This window comes from Urocampus carinirostris, chromosome 1 (assembly GCF_059441175.1).
Source record: "Urocampus carinirostris isolate Australia breed hairy pipefish chromosome 1, RoL_Ucar_1.0, whole genome shotgun sequence".
Lineage (NCBI taxonomy): Eukaryota > Metazoa > Chordata > Actinopteri > Syngnathiformes > Syngnathidae > Urocampus > Urocampus carinirostris.
This window is the reverse complement of record NC_142349.1, coordinates 19,450,982-19,471,131: the sequence shown is the minus strand read 5'-3', so window position 1 is coordinate 19,471,131 and position 20,150 is coordinate 19,450,982. Positions and strand designations below refer to the sequence as shown.

Here is a 20,150-nt window from a genome sequence, read left to right as displayed (position 1 = left end):
TTTTTCGCTCGCAACTGTGTGGACAGCAAAGTAAGAATTTCATTGCGCAGGGAAACCTGGTTCTTTACTGTGCAAATGACAATAAACACTTTGAATTGAATTAATTGAATTTAAAAATAGACACATTACAGATTTTGAAGTTTGCTCTTCTTTAACTCAGGTGATACAAATTATAACCTCGTTAGCAAGCTAGCCTCGTTAACGATACTGGTGATTGGAATCACCTGTATTGGATCAGAGAAACCTCAAAAATCATGCAGAACATACGGCCCTCCAGGACCGGAGTGCCCAGGTCTGCCGTAGAGCAACCTAACGTGTGATTCACATTCATCTTTTTTTCAGCCAATTGCAGGCTTTGTTTTGCCCCACCTATGCAAGCTTTTAAATGAGTGCAGCCGCGGCAATTTTTTAAATACAAAAACAATCCCAAGGTCCCCTCTGCCGGACAAAATTGGTACTATAAACCTCTACATGACGCCAAAATTCAATGAACTCTTATTTGGATTTGATTTAATGTGCTTAGTGTCTCATAAATTGCGCGGCACAATGAATTGATTAATAAATTAGTTTCCAAAGCTTTTAATAATCAATTTTAGGCGATTCATAGTACAGGCTTTAAATGAAACAGTTGTACCCATATCTTCTGACAAGCCACCCTGAAGACCTTGTATACAGATAGGACACAGCAATGGAGCCCACCTTTGGGGCAAGAGTAAACAATCATGGAATTTATTTTCTTGGTTACTATGAATCCAAAAATGTTTCAATTGTTGTCATAGGTTACGTGCCGAAAAGACATTTATTCACGAGACATGTAAACAATCAATTTGGATGGTTCAATCCCAGGAAACAGTTCTCTAAATGACACTAAAATTCCGCTATGTAGGCAAATTTCCGCAGAAGAAAAATCCACGACGCAATGAGGAAACAAATGTTGGACCGGGATAAGGCAAGGAAACACTTTAGAATGTACCTGAAGACTTTTTGGACAGCTTCATTTTTGCACATTTTCAGCAGGCAAATAATCGCTTCAAACGGCTGCTGATTTTTAAGGTCGGAATCGTTCTCGAGAGTCTGACAAAGAAGAGCTCTCATTAAATAGTGTCTGATTTATATTAATGGGCACATTAAATTCACAAACCTGGCTGAGCAGTTTCAAGTATTTAAGAACTAAAGATGTTAACTCAGACTGTCGTGTCTCGAGGTGCTCCAAAAACAAGGACAATGAAAAAATACGATTCCAACGAGCTCTGAAACGTAAAAGAATGAAATAAATGCATTTTCTCGGAAGTTCGTCCCATTTCATCTTGTCATTACCGAACAATGCCAGCAATTGCCTTGCTTTTGTCTTGGTAGCGTCTCACATTGTCCTCCAAGCAGACAAGCTCAATTGGGACTTTGAGTTTGTTCACTTGTCGTACCCAAGCTTGCCTTTGGGCATCTGTTTCCAGGACTCCAGATTCCAGCTTATCCAGGCAAGCAAAAGCAGCATACACATCAAGCACCTTAATAGAACATGCCGTTAATTTAAACAGTGGTGATTTGGGAATCACAATTCAATCTCAACTATGCTACATTTTTTGATACACTGGCCGAAAATCATATATTATGTATGTGTATATATTACTATATGTTGGTATGTAAAGTTCAAGTCGGTGTAAAATGACCAGCTCCGAAAGTTGTCTATTTAAAGTGCCAAGACTGTTGTTTGAAACCTGTTCTCTTCTATCATTAAGTCATTTAGTGCCAAAATGCATAATATGTTTAAAGAAGGATTGTCCCCGAGTGCCAAAACGTAAACATTTGTTTATTATGTTTGATTTAAACTATTACAAGGGCTTCGTAGCAGCTCATCAGTAAGTATCAGGCCTCAGGAAATAATTTCAGTATGATAAATCATAATTAATGGCAGGAGTGGCTTTGATCAGATCCTTGTCCACATATCAAGCAGGCCCCTGCTTTCCACTGTTGCTTCCTACATCCGGTGAATGAGGGCGTGTGGGTGGCCCCACGTGGTGAGTAGTCGCACTAAACAGTATGGTGAGTGAACAGAGCTTATTACTTTCAAAAAAGATAATGAAGTCCCGTCATCGTCGTGTGTTAAGGAGCGATAGCGGGTAGCTTAAGAAAACGCAATCACCATGATTGTGTAATCATTTCACCGCAAACATCGGGCACTAAAAAGTTTTTGCAAAGTTCATGCATCAGTTCAGTGTTTTTGCAATAAAATGTTATTTTGATAGCAAACTGTCTGTGTGTTTATGGAAAGCATTGTTTAAAAATTTGTATCACAAATGCAAAAAAATATATAAAAATAAAAAGAACCTAAGTGAAAGTACTGCTTGAAAAGCATCCTTTCGCATAAAAAGTGTTTTTCTCAGAAGCTTTCTTGGAAACGAGTATTTACAAGAAACGTAACAATATTCAACTGTTGTTTACTTCAACTAAAAACATTCTTTTTTGTCTGAAGAAAGATGAGCGTTAAACCTTTCATTTTCTATTTCCTATGTAGCTAAAAATCTATTTTTTGTGGGCTAGGCATTTAATAATGAGTCAAAATGGCAAAAATTAGCTGCCACCACCTCTTCCCATTTGAGAGAAACGTCTGGCATTAAATGAGTAAAATGCTAAGTCATTTACAACAATTGCGGGTGTGAAGCATTTTGATTGTCGATCAGCAACTATAACACGTATAAACTATCACGCCTTTGGACATTGGACAAACTTGTGATTTATTATTCTTTTAAGGCAGGGAAATGATTGTCTAGAAATGACTGCGCTATACCTACTAAAATGATTTTTAATTAAATGTGCAGCATCTGTTATTTGAAAATATGTCTTAACAATGCTTCAGAAGGTACAGCAACAAACACAAAACGTACCATCTCAACACCATTGCCGAAATCAGGACACTTTATTAAGAGTTGGGAAGTGACCTGCGGCTCGAGGCAAACCATTCTGGAGAGGTTCTGTAGTCGGTTCTTAAACTCATGTTGAGCAACATGAACCCACGGAAGTGACGGAACAATATCCAAGACACCAAATTCCAAGCGCAGTTCACTGACGCAGTTATTCAAAGCAACGTGTAGAAGCTAAAGCATGCAAAGAGCATGAATAAAGGCATGTGCATGAACTTTAAAACAAATGTCAAAATTGAAAATGCACAAACCTCCAGATCCTCTTGAGAGCTGACATCCATTGACAAGAAAGTAAAATCTCGCAGATATAGCTGAAAGAACACATACTGACTCTCTGGGGTTTCGTTCCCCATGTACTTCCCCAATGTTGTTTTGGAAAAGAATTCAAGGAATTCGAGTGGGGTATGACCTCAAAAGAAAAATTCATGATTGATTTACATTAAATGACCAGCAATTGTAATCTCGTGGCAGCAGGTCGTTACCTTCATTTTGAAACGCATGAACCCAGGGCTCCTCTAAGTGTTCTTTAATCTGCCCACTGAAAGGAAGGCTAAAGGTAAAGTCTCTGCCCTGGTTGATGTAGTTCCGTACAAGAATTGTTCTCGTCTCTGAGCTGATCGAGAGAAAATAGTTGTGCAGATTTTTAAAATAAATCCAAAATTCAAATTGATCACACTTACGATAATACGCTGTTTTTATGTTTTTTTAATCCAAGCAAAACAAAAACCCAAATTCCATAAGGCTATTTTGATTTTACCATTTTCTAGTTTTTCAGAAAATTAAGAATTTTATTAAAAACACGTGGGGTTGAAAATGCTATCATGATTTGATTGTGTTTACCGTTTATGTGAGGGGTTAACAAAAAACAACAACAAAAAAAACACACACAGAAAAACACATATGACTCTATATTGCAGATATTCACTTGTTGAAAGAGAATCCACTCAACCTGCCCATACGAATAAGTCAGGGTTGTTTTGAAAAAAAAAAAAAAAAAACCCAAGTATTAACCTTTTATAAAAACAGCCTATAACGAACTAGAAAAAATGCTCCGTAAATCTATTCTAACACTTCCCGTGTCAATGATACTATAAAAGGCAAAGATTAATTTTTATATGGCTGACACGAGTTAACATTTATAGAGAATTTATATTGACACATACATCTTGCTCCAACCATTCTAAATACATGTTTGATTGAAAAGTTCAATGAGTAGAGTGCCATAACTGAATGGAATTTGGGAGGATATGAAGTTTATTTTTGCTTCCACTTACTCAAGTAAAGGCTGCGGAATTTCCAGCAACTTGTCGTCTGCGAAGATGTGGAGCCAAAGCCTCTTCAAGGAAGGACTACAGTCTCTTATTAATATGTCCAGGTTTTGGTTAGTGTCAATGACTGAAATCAGTTGAGCAAGGACAGGGGTCACCACAGCCTGAATGCGTTTCCATAAAGAGTGGCTGTGATGTCCCAGCAAAAAGACGAACAAGTACAGAATTAAATAAAAACTTTACCGGGAAACAATTTCTTTATGGTGAGAGGACAACTCACCAAAATGTGCCGCCTTCCTGTAAGGCGTCGATATTAGAAGCTACCTTGATGACCCAGTCCCTTGTGGAAGAGGAAAAGTTGCTTTCACTCAAAAGCATTAGGTAAAGACGTCTCTTCAGAATTTGGAAGAAATCACCTGGCAAGAACAAGAAAACAGAAGGCACCCATAGCAACTTGGGAGACGAAAAGAAAGCAAGTGGATACTGATATCTGTTATTTGTTTTTACTGTCACTGAGAAGCATCAGAAGAGTGTCAAGCCTTTTAGTGCTGCGGATGCCATGGCTATGCTGGTCCCTAAGCATTCCTACTGCGCACTGCACACAGCTACGCACCAGTGCTGTGGTGTCTAAAGAAGTGTCATCATCACTCTGCAAAATTATAATATTGTGGGTAAAAAAAAAAGCTTAAAAAAACAAACTGTACCAATAATAACCCTTCTTAATTCCCAATTTCAACATTTTCAAAAAAGTATAGTTATTATAAAATTAATCTCTGCTAGCAATGTACAAGGGTTGTATTTATTACACACAAAAACAAGAAGGTTAAGTTACTCTTTTAATAAACACATTTGTCAGTCAAGTATACCCCAATGTATTGTATTAGTATAGAAAGTTAAGTATTTTATCTTCTGAATTTTCACTTCATTTTCTGTCTCTATGGCAAAAAATGCCACAGTTGTATCTGCACATATAAAGTGCAAATCCGTGCTTCTGGAGACTTAGTGTATGTATGAGCACCATCAAAAACCCGGCGTGGCAGCAAGGAAGCCCACTTTTGGAGCAACACGGAACAAATACGCTATTTCATTCATTTTGGTGGGTGACAAATCGAATTTGCTTCTCTATCATGTAAAACGTGAAATGCGGAGAAAATGTCTGAAAGCGTAATTATTCATGCTTCACCCCTTCCAATTGTGTAAAGTCTAAACCCAATGTAAAGGGCTAACTCTTATCATTAGTCATAAGGGTTAGTTCGCATTGGTGCTAAAGCCGTAATTCCGGTCTTGAACCAAATATCGCTTCCATGTAAACGTGGTCACTAAATTGTGCTATTGAAAACCAGATCATTATGTCTTTGCTAGCTATGGCACTGGCACTCTCATGTAGAATGTTGATACTACTCAAATCCATTAGCTTTTTAATTTACTGGTCGGCACAAACATAGAAGAATGAATTAAGTTAATTTGGGCACAACACAAAGAAATTGAAACAGCATCATCCACTAATTAAGAAAGAGGGACAGCTAAATATTTGTACTGAAATTTTTTTTTTTTTTTAAAAACAGGTTGAACAATACGATTACCATAGACATAAACATGTGCTCAAAGGAAGTAGGCTGAAGCTTTTAAGCACCCACCCCATCATGTTTTTTTTAAATGTATTATATATATTACATATTTTTTTATAAAAGGTAAACGAGCACAATCAATTTCAATGACAAATTGCTCAGACCATAAATGTCAGGTTAATATTATGACAAATTTTGTGTTTTAGATACTCACGTCTTCTCTTGCATCATCTTCTTCATCGTACACTTCATATGATTCAACGGCCTCACTTGCCTCTGGAACTGTTTGAAGGTTTAGTTTAGTGTACATGACTTTTTTTGATAAATAGAAAGGATTCATTCAGATTTCTGACCATGAGGTTGTCTCATCTTTGCTTCAAAGAGTTGAGAAATGGCTGTATTTTGCAAGGTTCTGATGTCAGTAAAAATGTCATTTGGCTGTCTGAGGTCATCAATATGTGCTGATGTCCAGGGTTCTGTTGATTTTGAGTCAGACTCAAATGACTATTTGCATAATTATGGTAAAAGCACATGAAAGCAATTTGTAGGGATCATACCACCATGAAATCCAACATAGGAAGTCCCTCCTTGAATCCTTGAAAGCCTAGTAATAAAGTAGACAAAAAACCTGCAGTTTGAGCCCTCCCGAATGATGTTGGTAATTTCATTGACTGCTGAATACCTATGAATGAGGAGTAAAGTTCAGGATACTACAATATCAAAGTGCATGGCGAAAGTCAAGCCTGTATACTTTGCTGATGCAATGAGATTGCCACCATGCGTGGCCTCCTTGAATTCACTCTGAATGATGAGGATCTTGCAGCGAAGTCCGTCATGCCAGCTTTCTTTTTCAGCAGTGAGGAATTTTCTATAGGGAAATAGCATTGGTCTACATTCATCATCTTAACAAATGCAGTTACACTGCATATTAATACAGTATGTCACAAAAGTACACTCTTCACATTTATGCCATTATTTTATCATGTTTAATTAAACAACACCGAAGAAACATCGGTTTGACACAATGAAAGCTAGTCTGTGTGTAAAGCCCCCACAGCAGTGTACATCTTTTCCCCCCTAAAAAACTCAAAATATATCCATCAGTAGCAAAACTCATGGTAACAAAAGTAAGTTCTAACTTTAAGTTTGAAACAAACATGTTTGCACTCCTCACCTGGTTGCCGCCACATATCCTTCACGCAATCGGAGTCAAATAAATCAATCTTTGTCTCATCAGACCAGATTAAATCTTTCCAGTAAGCAGTGGCCTTTGTTTAAATACTTCTTTTCATTGTGTCAAAGCAATGCTTCTTCGGTGATGTTATAATGAAATCTCAGCAGAAATGTGAGGGTTGTGCTCACTTTTGTACTGGGTTCCACAAAAGACCCGTAATAAGAGAAATTCATGAAGCAGTAACCTTTGTGTGTTTTTTAGGAAAAAGATGAAATAGTCCACAATGCAGTAAAATAAATGAGAAAAAAGTAGTATTTGTTTAATTGATCACTAAGTACTGTATACAGTACTACACAACTATAGTACTTAGTAGTCAAATGCAGTGAACCATGTTTGTTACAAAAAAGAACCTGTGATAGGAAGTAGAAAACTTGTTTTTGTTTTACTATTACAGTACACCTAAAGGATAAGGCAACCCTGCCTTATGAAGATCTGAATTTAGAATGTGGAATAAAATGTCCTTTCAGCCACTTCAAACGGCGTTTCCCCAAATTTACACCATCAACAACAAATGTTGTGTGTCCAAAAACAGATCAAATTAGAACTTTGCAGTGTTTGTGCATATCTAGAATTACGTCTCATGTAAAACAGTGGTCTGTTATTGGTGTGGGTCAGGGCATCATGAAATACTGTTATGTTACTGCCGGAAATACCTCCCACAATGCCTTCTTCTTTATTTATAGGCTATGTGAAAAAGGCCTGCAGTGATGTTAAAGGGGGAGGCTAAACCATAACCATAGGAACAAAGCTTACAGTAATCTAGAAATACAGAGAATGCAAACTATTTGACAGTCGGGACAATAATGAAGAATAAGGTGCCAATTTAAGCAAATAAATATTTTAAGGTTAAAAAAATCCTCATAGGTGGTAATTTTAAAATCAGTTTATGTTCAAATATGCTGTCGCTATTTTACCCTCATTCATTCACCCGCTAGCCCACTTGACCAAGAGTCACGTCGAACCAAATTTTAATAAAATGTAATTTATCTTTTACATGTATTTTTATTGATAATGTTATTTGACACATAGTACGTACGGTTTTCTTATTTTAATGTTTGGGGTGCTAGGTTTCTGGAACACATTAGCTGAGGATTATCATGGGTTCTAAAACCCCTTTATAAAGCCATTTCAGTTTGTGATTTCCACCTCAATGGAATAATGTCATATTCCGGCAGTATATAGTTGTAAACAATTAAATAATTTTGTCGGTGCAAGATGTTTTGTTGACATTACAAGTTTTAGAGAAACTTGAAAATGCAGGAATATTTTCACATAAGAATTGTAAATTTAGCAAGCTGTTTTGGTACATGTACATGTTAAACCTGAATGTTATTGACGCACAAGTAGAGAAGCAAAGAGACTTTTCAACCAATCAGAATGTAGAACACAATAGACAATGCCTATCCATTAAGTAAATGGGCTGTAAAAATGAACAGTGTTATAGCAGGGATTCAATGAAATATTAAAAAAAAAAGATTCTCTTTTTTTCTCAATAACTATTCTATTATTTATTAATTATCTATTAGTTAATCATAGTCCATGTCCAATTTGTCTTTATTTTTTTCCCCATTTTATCCATGTACAATACCGTATTTCATTTAAGAAGAGATGTTCTGTGTCAAACTGCTGCAATGAGAAGACCTCCACACTTTCAAACATTTGCACCAATGGTTTTAAGTCCGGTGCGGTGAGAAGTCTGGAAAATGTAGTAATCTTTGATTTGAGAAAAACAAGTTTGTTACCAATCCTCTTAGTTTTTCCCATATAAATTAAAACAGTCTATAGTTGACATTACCTCTGTGAAAGTGGAAATGCAATGGACCTCCTGTCGTGCATGCACAACTATGAAGTCGAACAGGCAGCCATTGTTCAGGCTTTCAAAGAAGACATGAGCAAGATCTTTGCTTTCTCGACTGGAAAGGTCTGTCTGGTCCAACCGCCACACTGAATCTGGTGTGGCACACCTTAGCATTATAAGTTTTGCCTCTTGGAGAACTCTTTGCTCTGCATCTGAGCTTTCTATAGCATCCTTTTGCTTTTCGATTACTTGATGTATCACAGAAGCACAAGCATCTGAATGGTAGCCGATGAAGACGTCTGATGGGCAATACTTGTTTGTCTGAGACAGGTCAATGCAACTACTGACTGAAACAAAGCGTTGGACCCAATCCTTAAGTTTTTTGACAATCCTCTTCTGCGCTGTTGTCAGAACAGTTTGAATGTCCAAGTAGTGTTTCTCTAGCCTATTAATAAGAGGTATTGGGAACTGTGTGCACACTACAGTCTTTTCTTCAATGACAATTAGACGGAAGTTGTTGTGCACCTTGCACTTGACCCGGTGGCTTCCAAGGCCAAGGTCCACATACTTCTGTCCCCCCATATATGCGTAATATTGATTGAGGGCATCATATAGACTTTCATAGAGGTTCTGCAAGTTCAGAAGCACAACCGTTTTACCGGTCTCCATGCAGATCTTTACTCTGTTGATATTGCGGCAAATTTGGGTGTATTCCTGGTCTTTTGGAAAGCTGGATCCAAAGATGATTTCCGGTTGGCCAACCTTTGAGAAAACAGTTTGCTGCATTATCTGGAGAGCAGCATAATTTCGAGTTAGAACTAGCAAGTAACGACACTCATCTTCATTTCCAACTGCTTGAATGTTTTCTCTCACAAATTCAATGGCACTGATGTTCTCCAGGTTGAATGCAATGCAAGAAGACTCATTAAAGACTGACATTGCCTCCACATCGTCTTTCCCGCTAAAGTTCCTCAATATAGCTTTTGTGACCTCCGTGTTAGTAGGCTTTTGTCTGGTTGACTTGGCAGCTGCATAGACCATCTTAATCAAGCTGTAATAGTCACGTAGGCCAAAAAATCCTTTGCCATTCTTATGGACGATTTTGTTATAGGCTACGGCAAAACTAAAGAACAACTCCCTGACCTTTTCCAAAACCATCACATCGGATGAGCATATACCCTCTGCACTCTCAATTAGTTCTTTCTTATTAGGATCACCACGAGAAACAAATATGCCTCTGTTCATCTTTGCTGGGTCTAAAGCCCAGTTAGAAATACCAATGAATCCAACCTTTCTGTGCTGCAGTGGCTCGTCATCAATGCACCCGTCTTCCAACAATGGGTGAAGCGTTTTAAGTGGCATTCTGGGAGAGTCTTCAGCCAGCCCAATCTCGTCGAGGACAGCGACAGAAATGTACTCATCAAGATTCTTTCCTTCCTGAATGCGTCCACATTGTTTGAATATATTGATAATGCCATCTGAAGTAGAGTGTGGGCTGCACTGGAAAGATACCAAATGAACTTGCTTAAACATTTTGTAGAGGTCAGAGTGAGCAGCATGGCCCTCCATTGCATTTGCCAACAGTGTTTTAGACAAAGATTTTGATGTTCCAGGTTTTCCAACTAAGAAGAGTGGGATTCTGAGTTCAATGCAGAGAACCATCATAAAAACATTTTCTTTGAGAGCTGCATTTTTTGCAATTGTTTCAGCCATTGGCACACCACTTAAGAGTAAATCCTGCATAAGTGTAATTTCCTCAGATATTTTTGCTGGCGTGAAACTTGGCGGTAGACTTTTACTGACACACTGCCTGTACTTAATCTTTTGCTCAAGGCAAGCATGGTAGCAAAGAGCTAAAGCTATGATCAAGGACCACATAACAGGATTCCGTTCCTCTGGCCTTTTCTGTTCACTTTGTTTTTTCTGTTTTTGAGTACTTTCAAATTTTTTAAGTTCTGCAAAGAAACGAGAGTGGTTGTCGTATAGCCACACAAAAGCCTGCATGCAGCGTTCAACATCTCTCAGGCTGACAAAGCTACATTCATCACTCCTTCCACGCATATAATTCTGTGAAGCAAAAAGAGCCTGGGATATCCATTTAAGGTACATCTGAGGAATGTCTCGACTTTCCACGATTCTGTTCACAATCTGGTTGATGTATTTTTTCTCTGCATGGTCATTTAACTGGCCAAAGTCCCATATCAAGGAGATCATGCTTGGTGGCAGTGCCTGTACTCGATAAACCAACTGACGGAGAGGAATTGAGCCTAATTTTTCATCCGTTTGCTCGGCTCGAACTCTGTATCCAAGACCAGCAGATTCCAGCCTCTTGATCATCTTTTCAGTGTGTTTTCGGTAAGGGTTGCATGCTGCGATTATTTGTAATCCACTGCTGGGTACCAAACCGACCCCCTTGACTGTGTAGTCGCAAAGTACCTCCTTAATACTACTTATGTCCTCCGTAGTATTAGCCTCGTCTAAGAAAATAATAGTGTCAAACCCATGGTCTTGTTTGTTCGACAAAGCCAAAACTTCTGCTTCTTGTACTTTGTTATAAATCATTTCTGAAGATGTTCCTCCATGGACTTTAACTAGTTTCATATTTTCAGCGGCAATGTTGCTTCTGCGCAAGTCGCAAAGATATTTGATGAGTCTTGTTTTCCCACAACCAGTCTCGCCCATAATAATGACAGGTATGCTGCACCGGAAGCGCATGTGAATTGCTAGCATCTTCAGTATGTTGTCAGTTGTAAGCTCATAGGTCGGATCAGGATCAAAAGGCTTCTTTATTCCGAGGACATTGCAAAGTCGCTCTATTTTGACAGTTCTAGGTAGGCTATCAAAGTCAACATTGAAAGGAACACCCTGCTGCTGCAGGCCTTCAAACAGTGCCTGGGACATAACATTTGTTTTGATAATCCTTCCTGACCTTGGATCAATTGCATCAAATGTGTTCCGTGTATTTGGTTGAAGATGAAATCCAATGAAGGTCATGGAATACTGGTCCTCATTAAAGAATATGTAGGGGTGTGGTTCAGTTTCCCATTTCTTTCTGATCAAAAAAGGGGCCAAGTCTTCATCTGTGAGGGAATTACGGTCCATTTGTGGAAAGCCAGGACTCTGGTCAGAGATCCTTAGTGATGGTGTGGCAAAGTCCCTTGCCATGAGAATCATAAAATCGACCACAAATGTTTTGAAACCAGAGAGGATGTCTCCAGTCAAATTAGTATCACAGAAAACTGATTTTTCACAGTCTTCAAGCTGTAGGTTGAGAAACCGAGTGAAGTTTCCAAGTTCTGCCCAGGATGGATCAAGAACACCACAGTATATTAGGAGTATTTGAAGACATTCCTCATGAGACCCTTCAGCATCACTGGTGTTGTAGATGAATTGATCAAGGTTTATGTTTTTATGAAACCTTTTAAGATACTGGTATGGCCGCTGAAAGGCTGAACTCTGGAATACTTGGACATCGAAAAGTGGGTTGTGTCTGTGCTCTTGTTCCTTCATCATTGTAATGGTCAATACATCTTTTGGTGTCCGACAAATAATCTTTGGAAACACGTCTGTGAATGAGCTGGTAGTGGTAAGAGTCTAAACCAAATGGAGAAAAGCCAAAGTGAGGAAAGTTGTAACGGCTGAAATCATCACAAGATGTTCTTACTTGATCTGCAGTATTTATCTCTTGCTTGACTGTTTCTTCCAAAAACTCAATGACATAGAAATCCTTGTCACTGCACTTCCAGGTGTTTCCCTCCGAGTCCATTAGAGAACGCAGAATCAACAACTTGAATAGAAACTCGTGGATACCTTTTCTTACCTTTGAAAATATTCAAAATATCAACATAGTACCACAAGTAGAAATTCGATGTTACACAAGAGGCACTACAATTACCGATGAAGAAATGTCGAAATGAAACATTGTTAGGTTGTCCTTTTTGGAGCTTTTCAAAAGAGATTGAACCATGGCATTCTCATCGACACTGGGTTCAATCAAGCGAATGCATTTTTTTACAGTGTAATCTTTAACAGATTCATAAATCCTCTGGATGTAGAGTGATTTTCCTGAAAATTCCAGAATGAGCTTGAGAATGAATGTAGCAAAACAACAAAATGCAAGAGTAGTTTAGTTTTTTTTTCGTACATGCATGTGGGCGCTTTAATCTGATACATTGTTGTACGATCCATCCTAGGGACGTTACGTGTGATTTGTAATTGTGTGCTTTGTGTAGCTACACTGATATGTTACTAAACAGAAAAAAAGAATCGAACACCAAAAAGAAATGGCTGACCATATTTTGGGTAGTGGGAGTCGCTCAGCTTGTTTTGGTTCAGATTAAAGTATCACAAATGCATGAGTTTTGACAAAAGCAATCACGGAGTGTGTGCACAGCCATGTACTCACCAACACCAGCCCTTTCAGATGAGACCGTGCCCACACATAAGCGATCTCTAAACGCAGCGGCTGCACTCCTTTGATCTGTTGGGACTACATAATGCTGGTAGAGATAATCTTGGATGCTGACCAGAGAAGTTTGAGGAAAAATGGGACACCTGTATTGGCTGAAAGCTGATGGAAGGTACGCATGCTCTCTTTCTGAGCTACAGATGATAACAAGCCTGTAGTCTGCCCTGCACTGCACTTTCAAGCGCTGGAAAAACATTTCAGCTTTAGAACTCACATCATACGGAAGGAGCTCCCCAAACAGAAGGCAGTAGATCTTTCCAAGATCAACCGTGCTGAGACAACGTCTAAAAAAGAGCTCCACCTGCTCGTACGTTGATGAAGAGTTGCACAAAAGCACCTCATCGTAAGTTGGAAGTGGTTGATGGTTACTGGTCATGTAAATGGAAATGCACGAGGTTAGCACTGCTGTCTGAGGGCAAACTATGAAATTTGGTTTCCCAGCTGCTATGCTTTTTGGGAGCTCTCTCTTCACAAAAATTCCAACCTTCTCTTCAGAATTTTCTTCAATTCCAGCAAGTATTTCCAGCAGTTTCCCAAGACTTTTTATATCAAGAAGGTGTTGAAAAACATTCGTTGGGTTGTTCATGTAATTGTTCCAGATCTGATCAAACTGTTGTTTTTCCTGTACATCATGATCCAGCTCTATATCAGAGTCCGCCATTTCCTTAAACTCAGGTTCCTTATTTTGCACTTGTTGGGTAATGATTTGATTCTGCAATTCATGCCAGGCCCTTGACACATCTGAAGCTTTGCAATGGGGCTTAATAAAGGACAGCATCATGATAACTTGATCATTTCTGGATTTTACACCTTCTTCTGAAAGATTATTGCATAAGAAAAATATTTGTTCGGCTGTGAAGTAGTTCAAATAGTAATGCTGGGATCGCTGTTTGTCCACAAAACACATCCAAAATTGCAGACAGTTCTCCATTCTCCTGCAAATGTCAGGAAGGGATTCCTCAATTGTGACAAGATCAAAACACTTCCCTAGATTGAACTTCAGAGTAATACTGAGTTCATATTTGGAGCAGCAGCGGACTTCAGCTTCCCACTGCCTGAACAGAGGATTTCCAGCAGCATAGAGAGCAATAAAAGCCTCAGTGAGTCTTTGAACATTAGCGAAGACCTGTAGACAAAAATCTCGATTTGGTAAAGCAGGGATTGCTGCATCTCCTCTAAAGAAAAAAACTCACTAGCAAAGGTCAGTTGCAAAAGAAAATGCAATACAAAACAAATTTGATCATGACAAAAAGTACTTAAGATTTTGTTTTGTGAAGCTTACCAATTAATTTGCTTGTAATACCATTTGAAATACTGTACCTCTAAAAAGTAATTCACTTCCTTCTTTCCATGATCGCCTTTTCCAGACATGAGCATCAGTTTGTTCTGCAGTTCTCGCACATCTTCCAGAGAACAGTGGCGTGTCTCGTGCTGCACCTCTTTGTCCTCCTCCTCCACAATCTTAAGCTTCAAAGCTGTGTTGAGACTTACCTGTGTCACAAAAACCATTACAACATGGAAAACATTGATTTGAATAGATGAACGACCAAAGTGAAGCCCATATTGTAATAATGTTTAATTTTCGTACAAAATTTTTTTTTTTTTTTAACTTTTTATTTCTCACACCAATTTTGACAGAGGTTTGATTCCTCCATCATACATCAACACAAAATATATACACTTGACACACTCATAAATAACAGAAGAAACAACAAAGAAGAAAAAAAAATACTATTAATAGAAAGGAAGAATAAATGTTCATACAATACATCCATACAAAAAGAAACATATATATATATATATATATATATATATATACACATATATAAAATAATAAATCAAAATATACACCCAAAAAAAAAAAAAAAAAAAAAAAAAAAAAAAAAAAAAACACATAATAAATAGGGGGAGGTGTTTAGACATCAAGTGAAATTTGTGTGATAGGCTTCCATCTTTTCTCAAATTGGTCAAGTTTCAGTTGAAGTTTTGCAGTGATTTTTTCCATAATGTACATTTGCTTTAATTTGTCTCTCCATTGTTTTATGTCAGGAGGTTGTGGTTTCAGCCAGGACACTGTGATCATTTTCTTTGCTACCAGAAGCATTACCCTTAGTATATATTTCTGTTGACCAGATAGTAATTCTTCTGGCAAAATTCCTATTACGTAAGCCTTTGGGTCCAACCGCAACTCCCAGCCCGTGATTAATTTTATTTCTCTCTGGATACTTCTCCAAAAATTTAATATTACAGGGCAATTCCAGAAAATATGCGTAAAGTCACCGACCCCCCCACAGTTACGCCAGCATAGATTTGAGGTATTTTTATATTTTGAAGTGATAGAGGGTGTATAGAAGAATCGCATTTTTACTTTCCATTCAAACTCCCTCCATGTCGGGCTGTTGGTTATTTTGTGTCCCTCTTTCAATGTTTTTTCCCATTCGTTGTCTTTTATCGCTACATTAGTTTCTTGTTCCCATTTTTCCTTAACTGCCATGTCCTCATTACTGAGATCCATTCTCAGGGCTTTATATAGTTTTGATATAACCCCCTTTATTGATTGTCCTTTTGTATACGATATTAATAATTCCTCTACCTTAGTTGGCTCCTTACATATTTTCCCCCATTCCTCGTGTTTCTGGAGGTAATGCCTTAGTTGCAAATATTTGTAAAAATCATTTCTGGGTAGGTCAAACTCTTGTTGGAGTTGTTCGAATGATTTCATTGCCTGTGCTTCCAATACTTGGGTAATCAACATCAGTCCTTTTTGGGCCCATTTTTGAAACCCTACCTCCATACCCCCAGGTTTAAAGTCTAGATTTTTCGCTATTTTGGTAGCCCTATTCACAGATCTTGATATTTTTAATTTTTTTTGTATTGTTGACCAAGTTTTAATAGTTCCCTTAATCCATTCATTCTGGATTTTTAATTTCTTCCACCTCGTGACTGATATGTATGGTAACGATTCCACCAGCATATTTGGACAAGATCGTTGCTCCATGTCCACCCATATCGCATCTTTGTCTGTAGTAATCCACAAGATGAGTGCTTTAATTTGAGCTGCCCAATAGTAATATTTAATATTGGGTAGGTCTAGGCCCCCCTTTTCTTTAGGAGCTAACAGGGTTTTGTATTTTATTCTAGGTTTCTTGTTTTGCCAAAGGAATTTTGCTATTAACTTATTTAACATTTTAAATGTGGATGCCGGGATCAGAATTGGAAGGGATTGAAACAGAAATAATAGTCTTGGTAATATGTTCATTCTGATTGTTTCTATCCTGCCGATAAGACTTAAGGGCAAAATTTCCCATTTTTCCAAATCTTTCCTTATTTCTTTTATCAACATTCCATAATTTGCATCAAACAGCTGTGTGGAATGTGGTGTAATGGTCACCCCCAAATATTTAAACCCTTTATTTGTCCATTTAAAATCAAACCTTTCAATCACATCTGTTGGACATTTTCCTGATATCATCATTGCTATTGATTTGCTCTCATTATTTGAATACCCAGCTACTTCTCCATATATTTTAAGGCTCTCCAACAGTGGTGGTATTGATAACGAAGGTTCCTTCAGCATTACCAACAGGTCGTCTGCAAACAATGATATTTTATGTTCTGTTCCTCCTTCATCCAATATCCCCCTTATTTGCTCATTTTGTCTAATTGATTCTGCGAGTGGTTCTATGCTTATTGCAAACAAGAGTGGGCTTAAGCAATCCCCTTGCCGGACTCCTCTTTTGATTTCAAAGAAATCTGAACAGTGACCATTTACTCTAAGACGAGATTTCGGATTTTTATAGATAATTTTCACCCATTCAACAAATATTGGAGGGAAGCCAAAAGCTATAAGTGATTGATGTAAGAAGCTCCATTTCACCCTATCGAAAGCTTTTTGTGCATCCAAGCTCAGTAACATCGAGGGTTGGGTCTTAGATTTTGTGCTCGTAATTATGTTTAGTATCCTCCTAATATTGTTTGCACCCTGCCTTCCCGGAATAAACCCTGTTTGATCATTTCTAATTAATTTCGCTATAAATTTCTGCATTCTTTTTGCCAGTATGCTTGTAAGAATTTTTAGATCATTACAAAGTAAACTAACTGGTCTATAGCTTTCACACAATATTGGGTCTTTTCCTTCTTTGTGCAGGACTGTTATGATGGCTTCCGACCATGATTTGGGGGGATCTCCTTTTGTTAGAGCATAGTTAAATACTTTCTGCAGTACTGGTGTTAATTCTTCCTTAAAGCTTTTGTAGAACACCCCCGGGAATCCATCCGTTCCTGGTGATTTATTTATTTTTAAGTTATTTATTGTATCTTGTATTTCCTGTTTTGTAATGGGGCGAATAATTTCTAATGTATCCCCCCCTGTTAGTGTTGGTAAATGTAGTTTTCCTAAAAAGTTTTGTGCCGTGTAGTTATCTAAGTCATTTTCTGAGTCCTTGTATAATTCTTTATAATAATCTGCAAATGCTTCTGCTATACCTTTGGGTTTTACTAAACATTGTTTAGAGATAGGATGTTTTATTTGTGATATAATTCTATCTGTTTGGGCCTTTTTAAGTTGGAAGGCTAGCAGTCGACTGGCTCTATTGCCCATTTCATAGTATCTCTGGTTCACAAAGCGCAGAGCCCCTTCTGCTTTATTTGTCAAAAGTTCATCTAATTTGCTTCTGGTTGTTTTTAATACCTGTAATCTGGATTCATTTGGTGTTTTTTTATGTTCTTCTTCTAGTTCCTTAATCTTATCCTCCAATTCCTTCTGATTCTTTAAGCGTATTCGTTTCAGCCGGGACGATATTTCTATTAATTTCCCCCTTATTACAGCTTTCCCTCCTTCCCATAATATTGTTGGAGAAACCTCATTGTTGTCATTGATTTGGAAATATTCTTTTATACACCGTTTTATTTCCTGTACTACGTTTTTATCTGAGAGGAGAGATACATTCATCCTCCAATACCTAAAATGGGGTTCATTGTCTAAACTTAATTTCAAAGTAATTGGAGAATGGTCACTTATAGTAATATTCTCTATACCACACTCTACTACTGTATGCATATGTTGTCTTGAAATGTAAAAGTAATCAATTCTCGAGTAGCTGCCATGCGGGTTTGAATAGAAAGTATAGTCTTTAGTTTGGGGATTCTTCTCTCTCCATGGATCTATCAATCCCAATTCTTTAGTTATGTTATTTAACATCCTCGACGTCTTTGTATTTGTTCCATGTACTGAAGGATACTTGTCCACTTTGCAATTCTGTACAGTGTTAAAGTCACCTCCTATAAGTAACATTCCCTTCGCACAGTTGGCTATTACTTTAGCTAATACTTGAAAAAAAGTCCCCTTTTCCTCAACTGGTGCATAAACATTCATTATTGATATTTCCCTACCGGCCATTGACCCTATAATCATTATATATCGCCCCAGATTGTCCTTCACTTCTTTTTCGACTTTAAACGCCACCCCTTTTCCAAGTAAAATTGCTACTCCCCTCCTTTTACCATAGGATGCGTAGAACACCTGGTTCACCCATTCTCTTTTTAGCTTCTTATGTTCAATCTCGGTCAAATGTGTCTCTTGTAATAAGGCTATTGAGCTCTGCAATGTCTTGAGTTGATTCAATATCTTTTTTCTCTTGATGGGGTGGTTTAGCCCATGTACATTATATGAAACAATATTTAGATTGCTCATGCTTTGTATTGAGTCTCACTGATTTTTGAAGCATACAGAAACACTACATTAATTACTAACACCTCCATTGACAAAACAAACCAAATTACTAACAAACATATTGACAAGCACACATAATTTCCCACCAAAAAGAAAAAAAACACACCCAAAAAACAAAAACCCATGTCTTCCAAGAGTCCAATTGGAGAGTTGTGGCTACCCTCCTGGAAATATGCACTCAGTGCGTGAACAACTTTTGTACCGTCGTCCATAGTTATAACTAACTAAATATTTTAAAGTAGCTCTATGCCAATATATATACATACATTGTTTTAATTTAAAGATAACAATTTTACTTGGTATTTTACTTACTTCTAACTTATTGAATTTATAATAGAAAGGGCATATATAGTCCTTACTCTTTCTCCCCAAATCCGAATATGGCTTCGTTTTGCTCCATAGGAGCTTGTAAGTCACCTTCTATGATGGGGGTGTTCCCTTGTCTTCCTCTCGATTCCGGTCACTGTGGTCCAAATGTTCTTTGACAACATCTTTTGCAGTGTCTCCGTGTTGTCCTCTTCCACTTCGATCCCCATTTCTTTTAGCAATGTTGCTGCCTCCATCAGTGTAGAGAATGTTCTTATTCCTGAGTCCAAAAACATCTTCAGCTGGGCGGGATATGGTGATTGTGCCTTTACGTTCTTTTCCTTTAACTTTTTGATAACGTCCCTTACTTGTTTCCTCTTTTTTTGGATTTCTGTGGTGTAATCTTGGTTGAAGTAAACGGTCTTGCCTTCGTACGTTGTCTTCTGCTTCCATGCTTCTTTCATTACGGATTCTTTCACTATGTAGTCGGTGAAACGTACGATAATTGCCCGTGGCAGTGCTTTACCTAGAAACTTGTTCCCCAGTGAGCGGTGTGCCCTCTCAATGCGCACATCCATATGTTCGGTTGTCGGAATGTTCGATTTAATAAAGTTTGTTATGAAGCCGATTGTGTCGTTTCTCTCGGCACCCTCGGGAATCCCATGTATCCTAATGTTGTTCCGTCGTGATCTCGACTCCAAGTCCTCACACTTTGTTGCTAGTTTGGTGGTTTGTTGGAGCAAGGAGACCGTTAATTGCTCTAGTTTTGACGTTCGCTCTTCCGTGTTAGCATGTAGCTCCTCCATGCTTTCCACCCTCCGCTCCAGCAACACAGTGCGCTCCAGAAGTTCTTCGATGC

General features: G+C 38.0%; 1 protein-coding gene across 1 annotated transcript in view; it reads right to left on the bottom strand.

Moving 5' to 3' along the window:
* Positions 1–20,150, bottom strand: part of LOC148373838 (E3 ubiquitin-protein ligase rnf213-alpha-like) — a 79,139-nt gene that overhangs the window by 27,270 nt on the left and 31,719 nt on the right. The window contains exons 23-41 of the mRNA XM_088329606.1: positions 14,575–14,745; positions 13,192–14,380; positions 12,682–12,851; positions 12,451–12,606; positions 8,784–12,380; positions 8,577–8,701; positions 6,506–6,622; positions 6,312–6,436; positions 6,108–6,230; positions 5,969–6,036; positions 4,694–4,835; positions 4,467–4,602; positions 4,193–4,375; positions 3,401–3,531; positions 3,170–3,327; positions 2,883–3,092; positions 1,318–1,505; positions 1,142–1,250; positions 974–1,074 (exon numbers count right to left, since the gene is read on the bottom strand). Of these exons, the coding sequence (XP_088185732.1) occupies positions 974–1,074; positions 1,142–1,250; positions 1,318–1,505; positions 2,883–3,092; positions 3,170–3,327; positions 3,401–3,531; positions 4,193–4,375; positions 4,467–4,602; positions 4,694–4,835; positions 5,969–6,036; positions 6,108–6,230; positions 6,312–6,436; positions 6,506–6,622; positions 8,577–8,701; positions 8,784–12,380; positions 12,451–12,606; positions 12,682–12,851; positions 13,192–14,380; positions 14,575–14,745 (7,199 nt within the window). The remainder of the gene's footprint in view (positions 1–973; positions 1,075–1,141; positions 1,251–1,317; positions 1,506–2,882; positions 3,093–3,169; positions 3,328–3,400; positions 3,532–4,192; positions 4,376–4,466; positions 4,603–4,693; positions 4,836–5,968; positions 6,037–6,107; positions 6,231–6,311; positions 6,437–6,505; positions 6,623–8,576; positions 8,702–8,783; positions 12,381–12,450; positions 12,607–12,681; positions 12,852–13,191; positions 14,381–14,574; positions 14,746–20,150) is intronic.